Source organism: Perissodus microlepis, chromosome 22, assembly GCF_051167445.1.
Source record: "Perissodus microlepis isolate ML-2025 ecotype Zambia chromosome 22, ASM5116744v1, whole genome shotgun sequence".
NCBI classification, from domain to species: Eukaryota; Metazoa; Chordata; class Actinopteri; order Cichliformes; family Cichlidae; genus Perissodus; species Perissodus microlepis.
The window spans coordinates 22,586,935-22,606,139 of record NC_140481.1 but is presented as its reverse complement, the minus strand read 5'-3'; the positions used below and the strand labels follow the sequence as shown (position 1 = coordinate 22,606,139).

The 19,205-nt window shown below is 41.2% G+C and overlaps 1 protein-coding gene across 3 annotated transcripts in view; it reads left to right on the top strand.

Annotated features, from left to right (window-relative positions):
• Positions 1–19,205, top strand: part of osbpl10a (oxysterol binding protein-like 10a) — a 98,542-nt gene that overhangs the window by 72,188 nt on the left and 7,149 nt on the right. For 2 of the 3 annotated variants that reach the window (XM_084918811.1, XM_084918809.1), the window contains 3 exons: positions 12,008–12,157; positions 12,547–13,045; positions 18,531–18,717. In XM_084918811.1, the coding sequence (XP_084774937.1) occupies positions 12,008–12,157; positions 12,547–13,045; positions 18,531–18,717 (836 nt within the window). The remainder of the gene's footprint in view (positions 1–12,007; positions 12,158–12,546; positions 13,046–18,530; positions 18,718–19,205) is intronic. The other variant, XM_084918810.1, reaches the window with a different exon arrangement.

The window sequence follows — 19,205 nt, the reverse complement described above, 5'->3', positions numbered from 1 at the left end:
TCTTCTGTTGCTGTAGCTCATCTGTTTTAGGGGTGTGCACTGAGAGATGCTTACCTTGGTTGTAAATAGTGTTAATATTGTTGACTATTAATTTTTGTGATAGTTTTCATCAACAACTTTTTTTTTTGACAAAAACAAGACGATAACCAAATAAGAACAAATGCACTGGGACAGAAGCTATGATGAAATGGATTGACACGTTTGTCGAAGAATAAAAACAAGATGAAAATGTCTTGGAGAAACGAGATCCAATCAGTATGAATTAAGTTGTCTAGGGAGGCGGGACGAGTTTGGAAGTGATCCAATTAGAAGTAATCTCCTTGTGCAGCAAGGTGAGACGCGTAAAATTTGATGTCCAGGGAGTAAGATAAGAGCATACGTATGGACACATTTTGCACTTACTGTCAAGAAAAATAAGCAACTTTCGCTAGTCTTTACACTGTCTATATGCCAACCTGGCCAACCATGCCAGGTGTACCTAATAAACTGACCGACGTGTTTACATGAGCTTCTTGAAATCATAAATCATTTTTCTTTAACACCGTTGTCACAAGTCACATTAATCTTTGGCGCTGTCATCTTTTTATCCAAACTTAGTGGAATAATGTAACCCTCACCTACACATAAGAAGATGAAGATTAATGGATGAAGTGTCGTCTCAGCAGCTTTCAATTCTGCTCATGCTCACAAATATCCTTTTCATCAAATGCTAGACTTTTATCATTACCTGTCAGAAGTGTGTGTTGCTTGTTAAATACTTGTCAGATCTTGTAATGGCCTGACATTCATTTCAGCGAAACCACAAAACAAATAATGGAAGGCTTTGTGGAAAATTTTAGCCTCTGTGTAAACGTTCAATCAGCTTCCTGCTTTTACACCACGAGGGACTAACTGCGCCTGGAGCGGTCTGATCTGCAGCCACAGAATTATAATCTGTCACGTTAATGATCATTTTCTATTGACATACGAGTGTGAAATGGGTATTACAGTGTTGCAGTGTTAACCCATTTACAGTCCAGCTGTTCAAAACACTTCACGTCGAACAATTATAAGCAGAGAAGCGAGGGCAGGTCGTAATAGTGATTTGGCCCCTTTTAAGACAGCATTATGGCAGTTATGATTCAGTCGGCTATCTCCATTGACTTCCCTGCCTCTGCCGGTATGTTTCTGCCAACTTAAGTAAGGTGTACCATGCTTCACTGATGGATAATGGTAAGCTATTAGGGATATCATAAAAATGACAGTGACTGTATTTTCATGGAGCTGGATAAGGCACACGTTGTCCTGCTTGTAGCCTCGTTAATGATACGATGAATTATCGGCACTCATTCCAGATGCATACAAATGTGCAAAAGTCTTGAGCTACCAGTGATTTCTTTATATTTTCTAGGTGTAGTGATTTATTGAAACATGTGCAAACATGTATGGAAATACAGCATGTGAGACCACAAACAGAGTTTGTACAATTCTAACATCTGTCTCATAATTTAAAATGGTCTTCAGAAATAGTTCTCCAGACTTCTTGAAGGACATTCAAACATCTTCTTTGGATGTCGGCTGCCTTTTGTTCGGTTCTCTATCGAGATGATCCCCCATTGCTTCAATAATGTTGAGGTCTGGGATAATCAGGCCAATCTGTGACTGATAGTGTTGCGTTTTCTATCCAGGTATGCTTTGGTGCATTGGCAGTGTGGTTTGGATCATTCTCATGCTGAAAAGTGAAGTTGTTTTCAAAGTCGCTTTAATAATTCCATCAATAGTGACAAGATCTTGAATACTGGCTGAAATGCAGACCCCAAACATTGATAGAGCCTCAACCATGTTTTATAGATGACTGTGTTACCACTCTTCTATACATATTGAAACACCTTGAACCAAAAATTTCAAATGTGGATTCATTAATACTCAATAGCATACAACAGGCTTTTTTCCTTGTTTCCTTTCCTTAAGAATGGCTTCTTGACAGCCATCCTTCCACTGAGACCATTTCCGCTGAGGGTTCAGTGAACAGTAGATGGATTAACTGAATGCCAGATGGATCTCTCAGGTCCTGTGTCAGGTCTTTGCTGGATTCTTTCTCTTTTTTTTAATAATGTGACTTTCAGACACCGTTCACCTGCTGTAGATATTTTTTTTTTAGGTCACCTCTTCTTTTGTCTTTCACTTGTCAAGTTTTCTCAGGGATTGTAAGGATAGACTGCACACCGTTACAAGATATGCCCACTTCTGACTAATAGAGCTTACATGTGATATACTGTTCAGCACTAAAACTGCTAACTTAAAGTATACAGAACATGGGTGTATACCTGTAGTGTCGTGTTTGCTGTAAAAGTGCCCTGTCATGTGTGATGTCAGTAGTTATCACAAAGACTAGATGTCATTTTTAAAGGAAAAGCAGAGCTCTAAATTTGGAAATATGCTTTTGACTTATACCACTCTGTGTCTCTGCTCTGTAATATTTCACGCTCTCCTGCAGCCTGTTTCTCAGCACTGCCCTGCAGCTTGATCCAGATTTCATTAGAGCCTTTAAAGATGCTCTGGCTGCCGTTTGAAGGCGCAGGGCAGAGAGGCGGCGGACGTACAGTGCAGGCACATTAGTCCAGCCCGACACTGATGTTTAGTCCTCCTTTAAGAGGAATTTTCTAACCGGCGTCCATGTCTCATCGAGTTGATTTAAAGCCTTTTCTCAGTATTAATGAGAACAGAAGGTGAGGCAGAGCAAGTGAGAGAATCTTCACGACTCGACAGCCTTATCATTAAGATGATGTTTAGATAATCAAGGATAAAGATTGCTCTGGGATGATAATTTGTCTGATGTTCTGTGCTTGGCATAGTAATGGTGGATTTGTTGAGGCACTGAGTTTGCCATCTTGTGGTTGTGAAATGCAATGCAGAAAGAATTTGAATAAAACCAGCTTTAAATAATTGGTTTGGAAAAAACCCTCAAAACAAACATTTGCGATGGCGTAAAGCTCAAGGTCAGTTTCTGATCATCTTGGCCGCTTGCCCGTTTAACATATACCCCGTAATCTCATGAGCAGTCTTGAGAGAAGGAAGAAAATACATTACCTCAGAATAATAAAGGCTTTCTGTATGAATTATGTAGCACTGCTGTGGCGGTTGATATTAATTCCTATGCAGTCAGTAGGAAAAAAACTCAAGACCGATGCGTGACTGTGGGAAAATAGAGAGGAAATTGCTGGTGCTTGCAGAAAACCCGTTGGTTTATGCATCTACAAGAGCTCCAGTGCAATCCCTTACCACATATTAGAGCTGCCTACAGTATTGCTGTGGTTATGAGCTGCTGCTGCAGAGCAGGAATTCAATGATAGACAACTCTGAATTATAAAGAAAAAGGCAGAAAACAGGAATAAAACAGTAAAAAATGTGTATAAAAATGTGGGAAATTGTGTCAGGATCAGTTATAATATCAGCGACAGCCTCTATCTTCAGATCCAGGATTTGAAAAGAAACACAGTCATGTGGAGAGAAATACTGTTGCATCAGAAAATAGTCCATATTTTTTTTCTCTTAAGTGCACTCTGGACAAAATCCTCGGTGCACTGCAGAGTTATTGTTCCTTCTTTACTCCAGCAGAGGGCAGCAAAGTCCTCCCATAAGTCACTGTGCAGCTAATTCAGTATATAGGAAACGTAAAGATGTGTATTTTTTGCTTCTTCTTTTAAAAGGAGAACAAACTGGATTTATTTGATTTCTAAACTAACTAAACCCTCGACATCAGTAACATGTTAACATCCTGCAGCACTGACTCAGTCTTATTAATAGACAAAAGGTCCTGTCAGTCTGCGTGTGACAAAAACAAATAATGATAACTGTGTTCTCAGTTCGCATTCAGTCTGTTCAACAAGCCATGAGTCACTCTCTGCTCTGTAATCTGTTTTTCTAATAAACTTCCAACTTTACACTGAGGGTGACATCCCTCTGTTAGAAACCACCTTCTCCTTTATCTCCTAAAATAGACCTCAAGGCGCTCACTTTTTAAATGGTTATTCAGAAAAGGTTTCTCTGCTCCTGCACACAGAAAGGAAGCTTGTAATAAGTGATTTTCTCAGGTAATTGATAATCAATTTGACCAACAGAAGATCAGAAATGCTTGTTTTGTTCAAGATCCTTTAAAAGAAAAAAAAAATGTGATTTTTGCTTAAAAACACAAATCGGTAATTAAAATTGTTCCTAAATCATTTAAGCATAAGTCTGCTTTCATAAAATCCAGACAAGGACCTTTAAAAAAGCTTTAATGACATTTTTCACTCTATTTTTGCTGCTAAACAAAGATTCTGGTGCAGATGTTTGGGTGTTTTCTTTTCTTTTCTTTTTTTGCCTTCTTGTCATGTAACCGTAACTCTGCATCACCAATGATTTAGAAACTTGAATGCTAAAGCGGATTACTCGATACTTCACTGAATTATTATGCAGGATGCAAAATGAACTTCAGCTGTGTGGCGATGCAGGCACGTTTATGACTCCTTTTGAAGTCGATAAAGAAGCATTTAACAGAGTGAACATATTTGTCAGGCGGTCAGAGCCTTTTTATCGTCATCAGCAATGGATAGTTTAAAGAGATACAACAGATCTATGAGATGAACGAAAGCAATTTCTGAGATCTCATAAAGTTCACTCTGAAACCTCAAAAGGTTTTGAAGTTAGGGACGTCTTTTTCAGTTCGAGTTTAATGTGTTGATTATTGGCTGCATACAAAAGTTGAATGCGTCCACCACAGCATCAGCTGTTGGTTTGTTTGTTTTTATCTCATCCAGCTGAAAGAGTGAATCTGAGTATTGGTCAGATTTTTGCAGCCTCTTTGCTTTCTTAAGGGACTTTAATTCTTCAAAGTGTGTGCAATCCAGCCAAGCAGGGACAGTGAAACTCATAATTGTTTTACTTGGATCACAGATGAACTACTGCATCGATGACGTTCTGGTTTTAAACTGGACGTGATGGTTGTGATTTATCAGTCACAGTGTGGGGATCCCCTCAGTCTTACACTCTATTTTAGTTTAAATGGGGATAACAATGCGCAAAATCTACAACACAGATTAATTGTGTGTGTGTGTGTGCCTTTTACGTCCTCAGAGCCCATGTTAGATGCTGCTCTAATGAAGCTGGTACAACAGGGTACAACATCCGCATCTCCACTGCAGTGCGTGATTTAAAAAAAATATTATTATTTTATTTTTTAGGAGGGAAAAAAGGTTTTGTGAGGTTTTCTTTCTTGACAAAGCTGAACAGCTTTTTCATTCATACCCATTCAAGGAGTCTGAGGCTGTGAATTATTTATTGCAGTTCTGATGTTGCATCTGGGTCAACGCGCCCCCCCCCCCCCCCCCCCCCCCCTCATTGTACCGTAAGCATCTGCGGCGTCTCAGGTTGAACTCTTTTCGTGGACTTTATTCCTTTTCCGGAGCTTCTGGGAGATTTAAAACTCTGTTGTGATCTTGCGAGCAGAAAACTAATTTAGTCTTTAAAACATTAAAGACATCTAAACAGCTTTAAGTGGATTTAAGGCTGCTAATTACCCCATTAATGCATGGTAATATGCTTTGTTGGTGAGCAGTATAAGTAAGTATAAATTGGCAGAAGCAACTGCAACTTAAAAGCTTTTTAGTAATTTGCTGGTAGTTGACATTCACAACATGCCTGACATTTAACAGGAGCTCAAAACACACACACACATACAGTGGTTACTTTGGTAAGTGGTAGATCCTTCCATTTATTCACTTCCAGAGCTCCTCAGGTAGTGATTACACTACTTAGCTGCAGTGTAAAGCACACAGGTGAGAAGATCATTGGTTGAGTAAATGTCAAGCAATTGACAAAGTGATTATGAAGTGATTTTCATGTGGCTGCCTGTTAGTTTAGAGAGGACATGTACCCAGCCAGCTAGAGTCTTACCGGTGGAAATGCCACACTGATCTAAGAGAGGTCAGAGGCTAACAGGCTGGACTCGGATAGCACGGGAACAACTCAGCACTACAGGAGGTTAATGTGATCCCGAGCTGGACTTTGTATTGAACTTAAAGTGTCTCCCTGGAGGTAAGACACATGCTTTATTAACACAATGCGACATCATCACACAAACTTGATGGTGATGCTCATATTAAGGATGGTAAACATGAAGATATCTCCAGAGTATCTACAAACAAGCTCCGGCTTCAGACGGGTTTTTTTTCTGCTGCTGGATCTCAGTGATGTCAAAACCAGCAGATATTCTTACATGGTCATCTCAGACACACACCTCTGGCTGTGAGCAGAGAGGCGCCACCGTCCTGTGTTTTTACCTGGAACATTCACATTCAACACATTGTGTTTTTGTGTGAAGCTGTTTGTGATTTCAGAAAACTGTGTGAAATTATGCTTAAAAGTGTTTGTTGCACTGCTAGAGTTAGGTCCAGGGTGGATTTTATATCAAACGATCAAGACGATTGATGCGATGAAAGTGCAAAGATGTTTGGGAATTACAGATATTTTTATACACACATTTTCAGAGGCTCGTGGCAAATGAAGCAGGCATAATATTCTGAAGTTGAAAAGTAGACCAAAGACATGCTGGATGATTACATCTCTCGGCTGATCTGGGAACGCCTCGGTGTTTAAGCAGGAGGAGGTGACTGGGGAGTGGGAGGTTTGGGCATCCTTGCTTAGGCTTGCCCTGCAAGGATCCTGGTCCTGTATAAGCGTAAGGAAATGAATGGATAGATTCAAAGCTGTGAATATATATATGCGTAAATAAATATATAAATATAAATATGAGGCACAAAGACATGTCAGTGAAGTGAGACAGGCCATCATTAGGCTGAAAAATCAAACTAAACCCATCAGCGAGAAAACAGAAACTTTAGGATTGAAAGAACTAAACTGCATGACGACAGAATTATTTCCGTGTTTGAGAAAAACTACTTGGTTAGATGTCGTAAAGTTAAGAGCAGTCTTGAGGAGGCAGGCGTATGGCTGTCTAAGCCTACAATCAAGAGACGGATTCATGAATGGAAATACAGTGTGTTTACAACAACGTGCAAACTGCTGATTGCACTCAGGAACAGGAAGGCCAGATTAGCCAGAAATCATCCAAAAAGACGCTGCACAGCTCTGGGAAAAATATTTGGACAGTTGAAAGTAAGATTAAGTTGAAGTGGAATGAAACAGAAAGAGAAATAGCTCATGATCCAAAGCATGCCACATTATCTGTCAGACCTGCAGGAGGTAATATTATGTGAATGGCATGCATGGGTGCAGGTGGGTCACTAGTGTTTATTGATGATGGCACTGTGATAGTGTAAAGGGGACAGGATTATATAGTCAGCACTTCATAGTGCTGGATAATGGTCCAAAGCAAACTGTAAAAGCAACCCAGGAGAAAAACTGAATATTCTTTAAGGGCCAAGTCAGTCACCTGATCTCAGCCCAACAGAGTATTTGCTTTGCTTTTGATTATTAAATCCAAAACTGTATTTAAAAAATGTCTGCGAGTCTCAAACAGTTACTGCAAATTGCACATTATGGACCCGATGTATTACTATACATGACATTATTTTAAAAACTGCAGTATTTGTTGGCAAAAGCTGGTCTAACAGGGTGGACTGCTCGATAGTTTTCTTTCTGTTTTCTTTCTTTTTACAACAAATAATTGTAAATTACTCCGTGTTTAGGTTTTTGAACTCTTGGATTGGTTTTGTGAATCTGAAGTGATAAATAATTAGTTTCCATTTTAAAACACAGCAGCAACAACAGCACGGAGGGGAAGCTGTGGCTCATATTTCATCAGACGTCTTTGTACTGTAGGTGCCAGCTCCCCATTGTTAAGAGTGTCAGTTTCATAATCTCAGTAAAAAGATGTGCGTGCACACAGCAGTGGCGGATTTTGAACTGACTTTAATCTCATTCATTAAAAAGAGAAAAAGCTGTATTTCCCCAAAAACCAGCTCTCTGTTGTTTAGCTGGTGTTTCGTGTCCTGAACAAGGTTTAGGGTCAGTTTTACGCTCTGCATAGGTGGAAATACATCCAGCCAATGAAAATCTGTGTTTGAGCTGGATGGAGACGAATCGTTTCCTTTTTATTTTTCTTATTTATTTATTTATTTATTTTCTGTGTACTGCTCCCAGAGGAGTAGAAGCAGGAGAAATCCACTTCACTCTCGTACACACACTTCAGAGGCCGAGCTGGAAAGAGGACAGAGCTGCTGCAAAATAGCAAGTGGTTTAGAAGTTGAGACTCATACACCTCGAGTAGATTCCTTTTCTCAGATGTTGTTTCGACAAAGAAATGAGTGAAAATGGAAGTGATGATGACGATAGGGGATGAAGAGGACAGCTGGTGAAGGAGGACAAGCCCTCAAAGTTGTAACTGAGGAAGAAAAGGAGTCTTTGAAGTGCAGACTTGCACTAACTGAGCCTTCTGCAGACGCCTACACTGGATAGAAAAATACATTAGGAAGGAGAAGGAGGCGGGGGGGAACCATGTGAATGAGGGCGAGGAAGACGGTTAAGGAGAAAGATGATGATGAAACAGAATAGCGGATGGCATGAATGAAGAGCTGGGGGGGGGAGTAAATGAAAGACACAATGACGGAGATGACAGTGTGAGGGCGGAGGAAGAGTGGGGAAGAATGAATCAAACAGAGGACTGGAGTTAGTTAAAAAAAAAAGAGTCTGTGTTACAGAGAGAAATGTACTGGAAACGAGCTGAAAGGTAGAACAAGGTAGATGATAGCGCGCGCGCCCCCCCCCCCACACACACACACACACCTTCGACTGCTGTAGGGGTGCAGAACTGGCAGACTAGTGGTAATAATAGGAGATAATACATACACCCGTCCCACATATACTAGGAGAGGAGGAGGCGTAGGAGGTAGGGAAGCCTTGTCAGAAGAGGACAGGAGGGAGGGGAGCAGAGGAAAAAGTGATGAGGTAAGGGTGGAGGAGGATGAGGTAAAAATGGAAAGATGAAGGGAAATCGGAGATGGATGATGGGAGGGTGTAGAGGGAAGCATCACTGGGACTTTCCCTCAGCTGTTTTCTTCCCTCCTCCCTCTTTTTATAAGGGGGGGGGGTTAGCAGAGGCGAGAGAGAGACTCTCTGTAAGTCATGCATAGCAACTTTGCTCAGGCACACTGAACGCCTCTCCAAAAAACCAAAAAAACACAACAAAGAGCCAAGACTCCTTCAAGGCAGCTGCTCACTCAGTCAGGAAACCCACATGTGGAAGAAGACACTTCGAGCTTTAATCACCCCAAAAGATCCAAATTTAGATCGAGTTTCCACCAAGAGAACATCTCTTAAATTGGATTTTGATCCGGCTGAAGTGCCGTGCTGTGGCCGTCCTGCTTTTGGAGCAAGAAGATTTAATTTCCCTCCTTCCACTGGATCGTTTACCTGAGGCCACCCTATCCGTTTCTTTTCTTCTTTTTGGAGATGAGATCCAGTCTTATGCAGGTCAAGCCTGTAGCTGCACAACAATGCAGTGTAAGTGTTTCTGAGCTGATATTTGTGTGTGCATGCACCCTTGCATCGTGTGCTGATTGCCTTTTTTCTCTGTTTTGGTTATGGGGTGAGTAAGTGTATATGCAGCCTGGGGATGGGGGGGCACACAGTGTGCACAAGTTTGTGCATTTTGGCAGTAAACATTGCTGGTCTGATGTGGGAAGGAGTGAGTTTTCCTCCAACACTGAGCACCTTTGTTGACTTCATAAATTATAGAACAAATCAGCCGTCGGGGTTTATTCGTGTGGTAAACATTTTCTGCATCTGTTAAAGTTGCTGAGATTGTTTTTGAAGTGCAAAATACACTCTTAGACTCTCATTAATACATCTGACATGCTTAATTCTGTAACTAATTGTTAATAGATATGTATTAATGCCTTATTGGTCTGCTATAAGCTGACATTTTTTTGTGGTTCATCTGAAAAATCTCTCACATCCTCTTTATATTGCATTTATGAAGAACATGGTGGAATACAAGCATTGCATTTTTGGAGGAAAATATTGAACTATACTCCACTCCATTTATTTGTCTTATCTAGCCACTAGTTAAATTATACACTAAAGTTATTTTTGCTAAATATAAATCAAATCTGGATGATTAATTATTAGATAACCTACCTTTTTGCAGATACAGCTGAATCTGTCGTTCTTTATAAGCACAAAGTGTAATTTGGTGATCTGAATACTTACTTCACCACTTTAAAGGAATCTCATACAACACTGTATGAGATGAGTTTGGGAGAAACTGCTTGACTTTGAAAATTTGAGCTTTGTCTGTGTGTATGTTAAATGTTCACAACATGTGTAATTGTTAGGGACTGTGGTAGGAACAGTGGGCGGTTAAAAGGGTAAAAAATGCGACAGGAAGCACTACATGAGAGCAAGAGGGGCATATACGCGATTTTAAACATGACTGTAGAAGAGCTTATTAAAATGATGGATTTTCTGCTACAATGTGTGACGGTAGCGGGAGGAACGGTGCTGAAACCTTTTAATAGTGTACAGGCTCTTGTCCTCTCCCTCTCTCGCTTTGATGGAGCCATAAATCTGAACACACTTTGCAGTTATTTCCTATTTGAGACACATTATGATCCACTTTTGGACGAGTTGGACTGCATTAAAAAGTCTGAGTTAATGCCAGCCACCGAGTCCACCGATATATCCACTCGAGGGTTTTCTGGAGAGATGCTCTGACCTCCTCAGCAGTAATTTCCTGTTGCTGTCAGGAACCTCTTTAATTAGTTAGAACCACTGAAATCATAACAGACCTCCTCCTACCATCCTCCCCTCCCCTCCTTTTCATTTCTATATATATCACTCTGCTGCGAGAACCAGGCAGCCCCAGGGACTCCTGTACATGTGTGCTCATGCATGCTCCCTCCTGTGTGCGCTGGTGTCTTTTGTGCAAAAATGTTTTGGTGCAGAGAGCGTGTAGTCTGTGTGTGCATGTGGATATTTTGGCGTGCACCCATGGAATAAAATATTCAGGTGACAAGCAGGCACTCGGGTCCTGGAACACTCTGGTATTCTTCTGCTTCTCCCAGCTCTCTGCAGGAGCCCTGTGTGCAATTACACTGCCTGGAGTTTCAGATCAGACTTCCCACAGTATTCCTGCCTGTTTTTGGCTTTTTTCCTGCAGCGTCTTCACTAAAATAATCTAAAGTAGGAAAGAAGACATGTACTGTATGTATCTGTAAATGTTATTGCATAGAGTCACAGATGGAAATGGAGGATAAAGAGCAGAGGGGCGTGCAGAGAGTTGTTGTTGCCTGCAGCCTTTTCTGCACTTTCTGCATTATACATCAACCTCTTTCTTTTTTCTTTCCCATCTTCTTTTCTGCCCCAAGTTGCTGCAGGAGATATCAAAGGCACAAGCTCCTCTTTAACCTCGACTGGATGTGTTTGTAGTTGAATGGTGGGACACAAACGAAGGACACAACTTCTCACCATTGCAGACGTAGTGAAGGTCAAAGCTCGAGGCTCTTGAGTCCAAACAAGAGGCCAGTCGGCGCCATTTAAAACACTCAAAGTGCCTTGAAAGACTGAAAGGACATGAATGGGCCACAGTGAAAATGAACCGAATGACTGGTGATAATTGGTAATTGGCTGTGTCCCGATAGGTTGCTTCTCTAACAGGTCCTGTCTTGGCCTCTAAATGAGATGCGTGACCTTATCATTGGTATTGACAGTTGAATGGTGGGGGAAGAAAATGGCTTTATCTTCCTCCTCTTGGCCTTTTCAGAGGACAGGTGCCAGAGCGAGCACCATTGTGTCTGTGACTATGGAATACTAAGCATGACTAAAGTCCTGAATGTGCACCATCTTTTGGTGTTAGCTTTTGATTGACTTCTTAGTTTGTTGCATTTTGTTTTTGAGTTCTCAGTTTTTTTGAGATGTGAAAATATGTGTGATTCCGACATAAAAGATGAAGAAAAAATATAATTAATATGTTAGATTTTGTGCAAGCAGTCCACGTGGGCCAATTTTCTTTTCCCTCTTGTTTTCACAGCAGCACCCAGGGCTGGAAGACGTCAGCGCCAGTGAGGAGGTGACGGATACGGAGGACAACGAAGAGGAGGACCTGGGCGTCCTGGATGACCAGCGGAGCATCATTCTCCACCTGCTCTCGCAGCTCAAACTGGGAATGGATCTCACACGGGTATGACACAGAAACACTGACTCTATAAGAGAGATGGCATCCTTACTTATGAGAATTAGTTTAGCCAGGCCTCAAAGTCATGTACTAAACCCTCCTAAGTTCCTCCTGCAACTGTAACTCACCTTTACATCTATTCTTTCTTCTTTAATGCGGTGTCTGAGTTAATTAGCATCATATTTGTTGTCATTGACGTCAGCTAGGTTCTGTAATTTGGCATCTTTCTACCACAGCTGCTCTCTTCGCCTTGGGCCTTTCATGGATGCAAATGGAAAGGCAGAAGAAAGTCAAGTTACCAAAAAGTTCTTGGCTATGAAGTTTGATTTTAGCAGGACTGACTGAAATAAAATGTGTCACAAAGTGTCTATCTTTCCTTTGCGTTGCTTTCCTAGGTGGTGCTGCCTACTTTCATTCTGGAAAAGCGATCACTGCTGGAAATGTACGCTAACTTCATGGCGCACCCCGACATGTTCCTGTCAATAACAGCGGGGGCCACAGCTGAGGACCGAATAGTCCGCTTTGTGGAGTATTACCTGACTGCCTTCCACGAGGGGCGGAAAGGTGCTGTGGCAAAGAAACCCTACAACCCCGTGTTGGGGGAGACCTTCCACTGTTCCTGGGAAGTTCCTCGGGACAAAGTCAAGCCTTTGGTCAGATCGAACCCGGGGTCGGCTCGGGAGCCAAGCAGAGGCCCCAACAACACACAGCAGGACGAGGACTCACCGGGAAGCTGCTACAGAGTGCGTTTTGTGGCCGAGCAGGTGTCCCATCATCCCCCTGTGTCCGGGTTTTATTGCGAGTGCCGGGAACGGAGGATGTGTGTCAACGCCCACGTGTGGACCAAGAGCAAGTTCATGGGCATGTCTATAGGAGTGTCCATGGTGGGAGAAGGTGAGCCAGTCTACCACAAACCTTCTAAAATACTGTGGGTCAAAAAAAAGTTATCACAGAGAACAATCAAAGTCTCCTGCATTCATGCATTTTGTTTTGATCTTTATTTTTATTAATGCATACAGCTCTAGCTGTAAGCACAGCCACGTGCACCTGTTCTTGATAGCTTCTGTTTGCAAGGGGCAGCCAATCAGAAGAAAGCTGTCTTAAAGGGAGAGGAGAAAAAACGGCTTGTTAGCAGATGAACAGTGTTATGCACCTGCATAAGATAAATAAGCATAAATTTGAACTGTGAATCATGTAAATCTACTCTGGCAGGGTCAAGAATATGCTATGCAGCCACAAGTGAGAAAAATAGTTCCCCTTTAATAAAGAACAATCCCTCATTTAGTGTAGCTCACCTTCTAGCATCTACAGGCTATGTAGAAAGTCTCTAAACAGTGTGTCTCACCAAAACTGCCTGCCACTGTCTGTGTGAGGACTATAAGATCCCTCCTGTGGCAATCAATAGCCCAGACCTCTCTGCTGGTACTGTTACATCGTGTACAGTAAGCTGTCAGGGATGAGTCACCCTGAGCCGAGATACAGGAAGTCCTTGGGACCAATCAACTAAATCCGGATACATAAACTGACCACCTGCCACCAGGTTGTGATGCAGCAGTTCGTTGTCATGCGCGGAGGCTGATGCTGCCGTCAGAGAACACGATGACCGTCACCCCAGGATCCATTGATTGGTGGATTTATTTTTTGCAGTGGCGTCTTTCCTGACAGCAGCTGATACTGTAGTTTTATAAAGAGGCACTGATACTGATTGGCAGTGAGTCAGCAGCAGAATAAGAAACGGCAGCTGATGCAGCCTGAAAGCCACACGAGATGCTAGATTTCGGTTTGACCTGGATCTCAATGTATGGAGCCTCTTAGAGGTCGTGTAGGATAGAAAAAAAGAATAATAAACCTTTTTATACACTGATGTGCCACATCTGGATTAACTGAAGTTCTTTGTTTTAATCTATGACATGCAAAAGCATCTTTAGAACCTTTACATGATTAGTTGAAAACGTGTTCAGGATGTTGTCGTTACTTGACTGATAATGGACTTCAGTACTCAGGAGAGTGACAGTTATTGACGATATATTAATATGTATATAATTAACATGAAATTGCTTGTTTGTTTTTTAATATCGTGGCCATAATTAGCACTTTTATATAAGTGCTACGTAAGGGTTTTGCTGACTGTAGTGTAAGCTTAGGATTTATATTTGTTTAATCCAATTTCTTGAAAAGTTGGGTTATTTTCTAAGAAGAAAAAATCACTGAAATAATCTATAATATCACTTGAACCTTTATTTAAGTGACAGAAATACAAAGAAAAGACTTTGAGTAGTTAATTGCACTTGGAAATGTACAAAATGTCAGGATTTGACAGCTGCAACACACATGGCATGTTTACTGATGCATTACATCAGCCTTCCTTTTAATAAAACCTTTTAATCACTTTGGTACTGAGGATATTATGTTGTAGTTTTGCAGCTGGAGATTTTGTCTTGCTCGCTGTAACGCCTCAACTCACCTCAGCAGTCCTTGTCACTGTTGTGTGATTCTCCTTTTTATGAAGTGCTGTACTTTTTCAACAGGAGATGGATTTGGACTGGCAGCAGGTCAAACGCTCACTCTCTGTCTGTGAAGTTGTGTCTTTGTAGCCATGAAGACATTGTCCTGCTGAAATGTGCATAATACTTCACCTGCTACCAATTAACTTGCTTAATGCTACAATCACACTAGCGGGGGTGTCGAACTCCAGGCCTCGAGGGCCGGCGTCCTGCAAGTTTTATATAATACCCTGGGTCAACACACCTGGCCTCTGGAGAACTTGTAGGCATGTCGGGGACGTAACTTAGCCTTTAAATGAGCTGTGTTGGATCAAGGACACATCTAAAACCTGCAGGACACCGGCCCTTGAGGCCTGCAGTTCGACATCTGTGCACTAGGGAAAACCACAGAACGACCCAAGGTAGCATGGCAAGTATGCAGTCTTGGTGCCCTTGAAATGATTGCTTTGAAGACTGGAATCAGGTTTGCAACCACTTGCAGTTAGTTGCAGTCTTCACAGTGACTTTAGTGCAAAAATGGTCAAAGAAAAAGTCGGGGTCAGTCTGCTATCAGGTGTGATTGAATGAGGTCAGGTTCAGATACAGTGCATGCAAACTGTTTGTGATGATATGGAGATTAACTGTTCGCAGAAATTCACATTAACTATTCACATTCCAGTCCAGGCAGAATCGTATTGGAAACAGAAATTACTCCACAAATACTGATGTTGTTGCTTCAGGACAGTGACTTAACTGCAATATTATGTGGTGCTCAGCAACTTTCTTTTTACAACCAGTTGAGTCGAGTCCGTTGTTGCAGACAGACTCTGATTGTTGCTCAAAGTTGGACCATGATTATTTTTTAAATGGAAACTTATGGAATTCATGACAGCCGAGTGACCAGTTTGTTAAGTGAACATTTTGTCGGTCAGAAAAATGTAAAACAAAAATTCAATGCAATAAATGGGCAACCAACAGTGTTTCCTAATTGGAGGAAAATCCATCATAAGTCTGTCCCAACTTGTTGAATGTTTTTGAAGCCATCAAATTCTAAATTTGTATAATTTAAAAAATACAGTTACAATTATTTTTTTAAATACTTTTATGTACTTCTGTCAGCTAAAGGTTCAGATGAATCAGTATAGATTTTTGTTTGTGTTGCACTTTGGAAAGTACCCTTTTCTAAATAACCCAGTTTATATATACGTGGTATTGATCTTCGTATTTAATTGTCTAAAGCACCAAAGCATTTTTACTCAAAATGTGCCCTAATGTAAGAATAATGCTGAAGTATTTGCATCTCTCTAATAGTTTTTCTATGTGTTTGACTCGTAAATGAAAAGCTTCATCACTTGAGCCCCTTGGAGGAGGAATTCATTTCTTATATTTTGTGGTTGCTACTTTTATTTGCTCTAAATGAGCTCTGAATAACTCCACCACCATGAGTTTACTCATTTACCATACAGACAGTTCTTTCAGCAGTAATTGGTTAAGCCTGGCACTCCCGTCGCTGGTTTCGCTCACTCGGTGTCATTATGTGCTCACAATGGGACCGCATGCAGTTTTTTCCCCTGAAGGCATCTTGCAGTGAAACAGCTAAACAAGTGACCTCTTGTAAACACGAGGTTATGATGGTAGAGCTGAAAATTGTTCGTGGTCATGAGAGGGGCATGGGAAAACTTGATCTAACTAAATCTCCTTGTACACTGATGACACACATGATGTTGGTGAGTGGATTATTAGAAGCACAATAGCTTTTCTTTATGGGGATTCCTGAGAGACTGAAACACAAACAAGGAGCCCAAAGAGATAAACTGGTTTCTATTTTGCTAAATATTCTCCATTGTAGCTAATAGCTTTTATCATAGCATATTAATACAGGTTCAAACTATATATACCCCATAATTCTGGTGTTTGATCCCTCTGTTTGGCAAAATTTAAAATTCAATTCAATTGTTTAATTCCTGGCAGAGACGCAGCTTTTAAGTCTAGTCCACAAATGTTCAATTGGGTTGAGGTCAGAGCTTTAAGAAAGCCATTCCAGCAAATGTTAACGTTTTCTTATCAGTTTCAAAACCAGTTTGATGTATATTTAGGATCATTTTCCTGCTATAACTGTGTCTAAGTTTCAACTGTTCATTTGGGTTGTTGAAGAATTTGTACGTAGTCCTTCTTCTTTATTATTCCATCCACTTTGTTGACTGTACCAGCACCACTAGCAGCAAAACAGCCCCAGAGCATGATGCTACCACCTCCATGCTTGACAGCTGGTACAGCGTTCTTAGGTTTGAAAGCCTCGCCTTTACTTCTCCAAACAGACCTCGTTACTGTGGCCAAATTACTGAATCTTTGTGTCATCTGACCATAAAACTTTTCTCCAGAAAGCATTTGGCTTGTCCAAGTGCGCAGCTGCAAATTTCAGTCAAGCTTCGAGGTGTTGATTTTGTAGCAGGGGCTTCTTTCTTGGTCTACATCCTCTTAGTATGGAGGCGATGTAAAACCTGCTTCACTGTCACAGTGATGCTGGTGTTTCAGCAGTTTCCACTTTATGGCAGGCTTGATCCTTGGTGGTTCATGGGTTGCGCCTGAACATCCCAATCTATTTCATTTGAAGGCAACAGTTTTGTTCTTCACACAGACTAAGTTTCAACACATCCAAATAACTTGTGTTTAAACTGATCACCTTTGAATCTGCAGTTTAGAAATGGGTCTAATAGCTTCAACCTGTTAAAATCTACAGTTCTCAGATCTTCACTGAGTTCCTTGGACTTTACCATTGTCCTTAGTATTGGTCAGTCCAAGGAGCGCTGTCAAACAAATCATTGCAAGCCCAAAATCACAATGACTACCATGCCTAGGATGACTGTATGTAAACTTCTGACTATCTTGAGCATCTCAAAAGCAGAGCATGCAGTCTGCTTTTTATCTTTTATTTGGTAAATTTGATGATTTTTGTTGTTCCTGTGCAATCCAGAGCTGGAAGCTGCTCATGGATCCGTTCTGAAATGCACTGTGACACATCTGTTGGTTTTAGTTCAGCTCCTTTTTATTGTCTTGATGATTCACAATTCAAAAATAATTCCCATCTAAATGTCCTATTATGCCGTTAATATCCTATTTATGTGACCCGTCTGAACCAAGCTGTCTTTAAGGCCGCCCTCCCCGTAAGCCAACCTTCCTGTGATTGGCTGTCCCTCAAACAGGTTTTATCAGAAGGCGGCGCCCACCCACCTGAGACTGTATTAGGGACATATTCTCTCATAGCTGTCGTAAAAATGCTGTAGTAGAAAAAGTTTAGGACTGCCTGACACTTGAAAGGGGTAACTCGCAGATAAGCTGCCCTCATGGCTAGAAACCTTTGGCCATGTTCTATATAAGCATCTACAACTTTAACAATAAATATATCAGCTTTAAAGATCTTTCAGATAAAGCTTGAACTGAAAACACATCTGAATCCATATTTGTTAAAAAAAGAAAGTGTTGCACCCCTACATGTGTGCACGTTTGATATAAGTGTAAAGTTTTTAAAGAGTGTCTAATGTCTGTGTATCTGCTGTTTAAGTCTCCAGGCTGCCTTCTGTGTTTCATAAGTGAAAAATGCTCAGTCAGCGACGGGCACATAGCTGGCTTAGTATCCACATACGAAACCCACGCATTTAATTACTTTGACAGCTGATTGTGTTTTCAGACAAAGACAGATGGTGTGCAGGCAAATCAGCTGTGCTGGCATTCCTCACCTGATTTAAACTTCTTGGAAAATGGCGTTCTCTCTCTTGGATTACTCAAACAATTTATTCTCACAATGAGCTTCAAAAAAAATATAAAAAATTCTTGTAGCTGCTCTCATCATATCTTGTCGGACTGACTTTAAGGGCTCCGTCTCTTTCTCCCCGTAGGAGTCCTTTATCTCCTCGAGCATGACGAGGAGTACGTCTTCACATTGCCCTGTGCCTACGCCCGCTCCATCCTCACTGTCCCCTGGGTGGAGCTGGGGGGCAAAGTCTCCATCAACTGTGTGAAGAGCGGCTACTCGGCCACAGTGACCTTCCACACAAAGCCTTTCTACGGAGGGAAGGTACATCGGTGAGTATTTCCCCCCCCCTCTGCGATAGCTTCTTTATACATGTGCTTCAGTTTAAGAAAGGACGGCTGGTTCTTGTTCACTTCAGGGAAGGCAGAGGAAATTAAATAATTCACCTGTGAGGTTATCAGACTCTTACATATGACAGATTATGTCACCAACAGTAGTAGTTCATGCATGCAGTGGATTTCACAGCTTATGCTTCTGTCTTAACGTTTCAGTATTTGTGAGTTATTTTATAAAATGAAACATTTTAGCTGATTTAAGCAGAAAAAATACAGGAAATGTTTGCCAATAATTTGGTTTGGTCATAAAGAACATTAACTATCTGTCGCACCAGAACTCTTCTTCACCATTAAAAGAAAACAATGTTTCCACACACTGAGTAGATGCTTGCATAAAGTTGATGTATCGAGCACACTTATGCTGTCAATGTGGCATCATCAGTGTGAACCAGGAAGTTTCATATAAGAACAATCCAGGTGTGGCA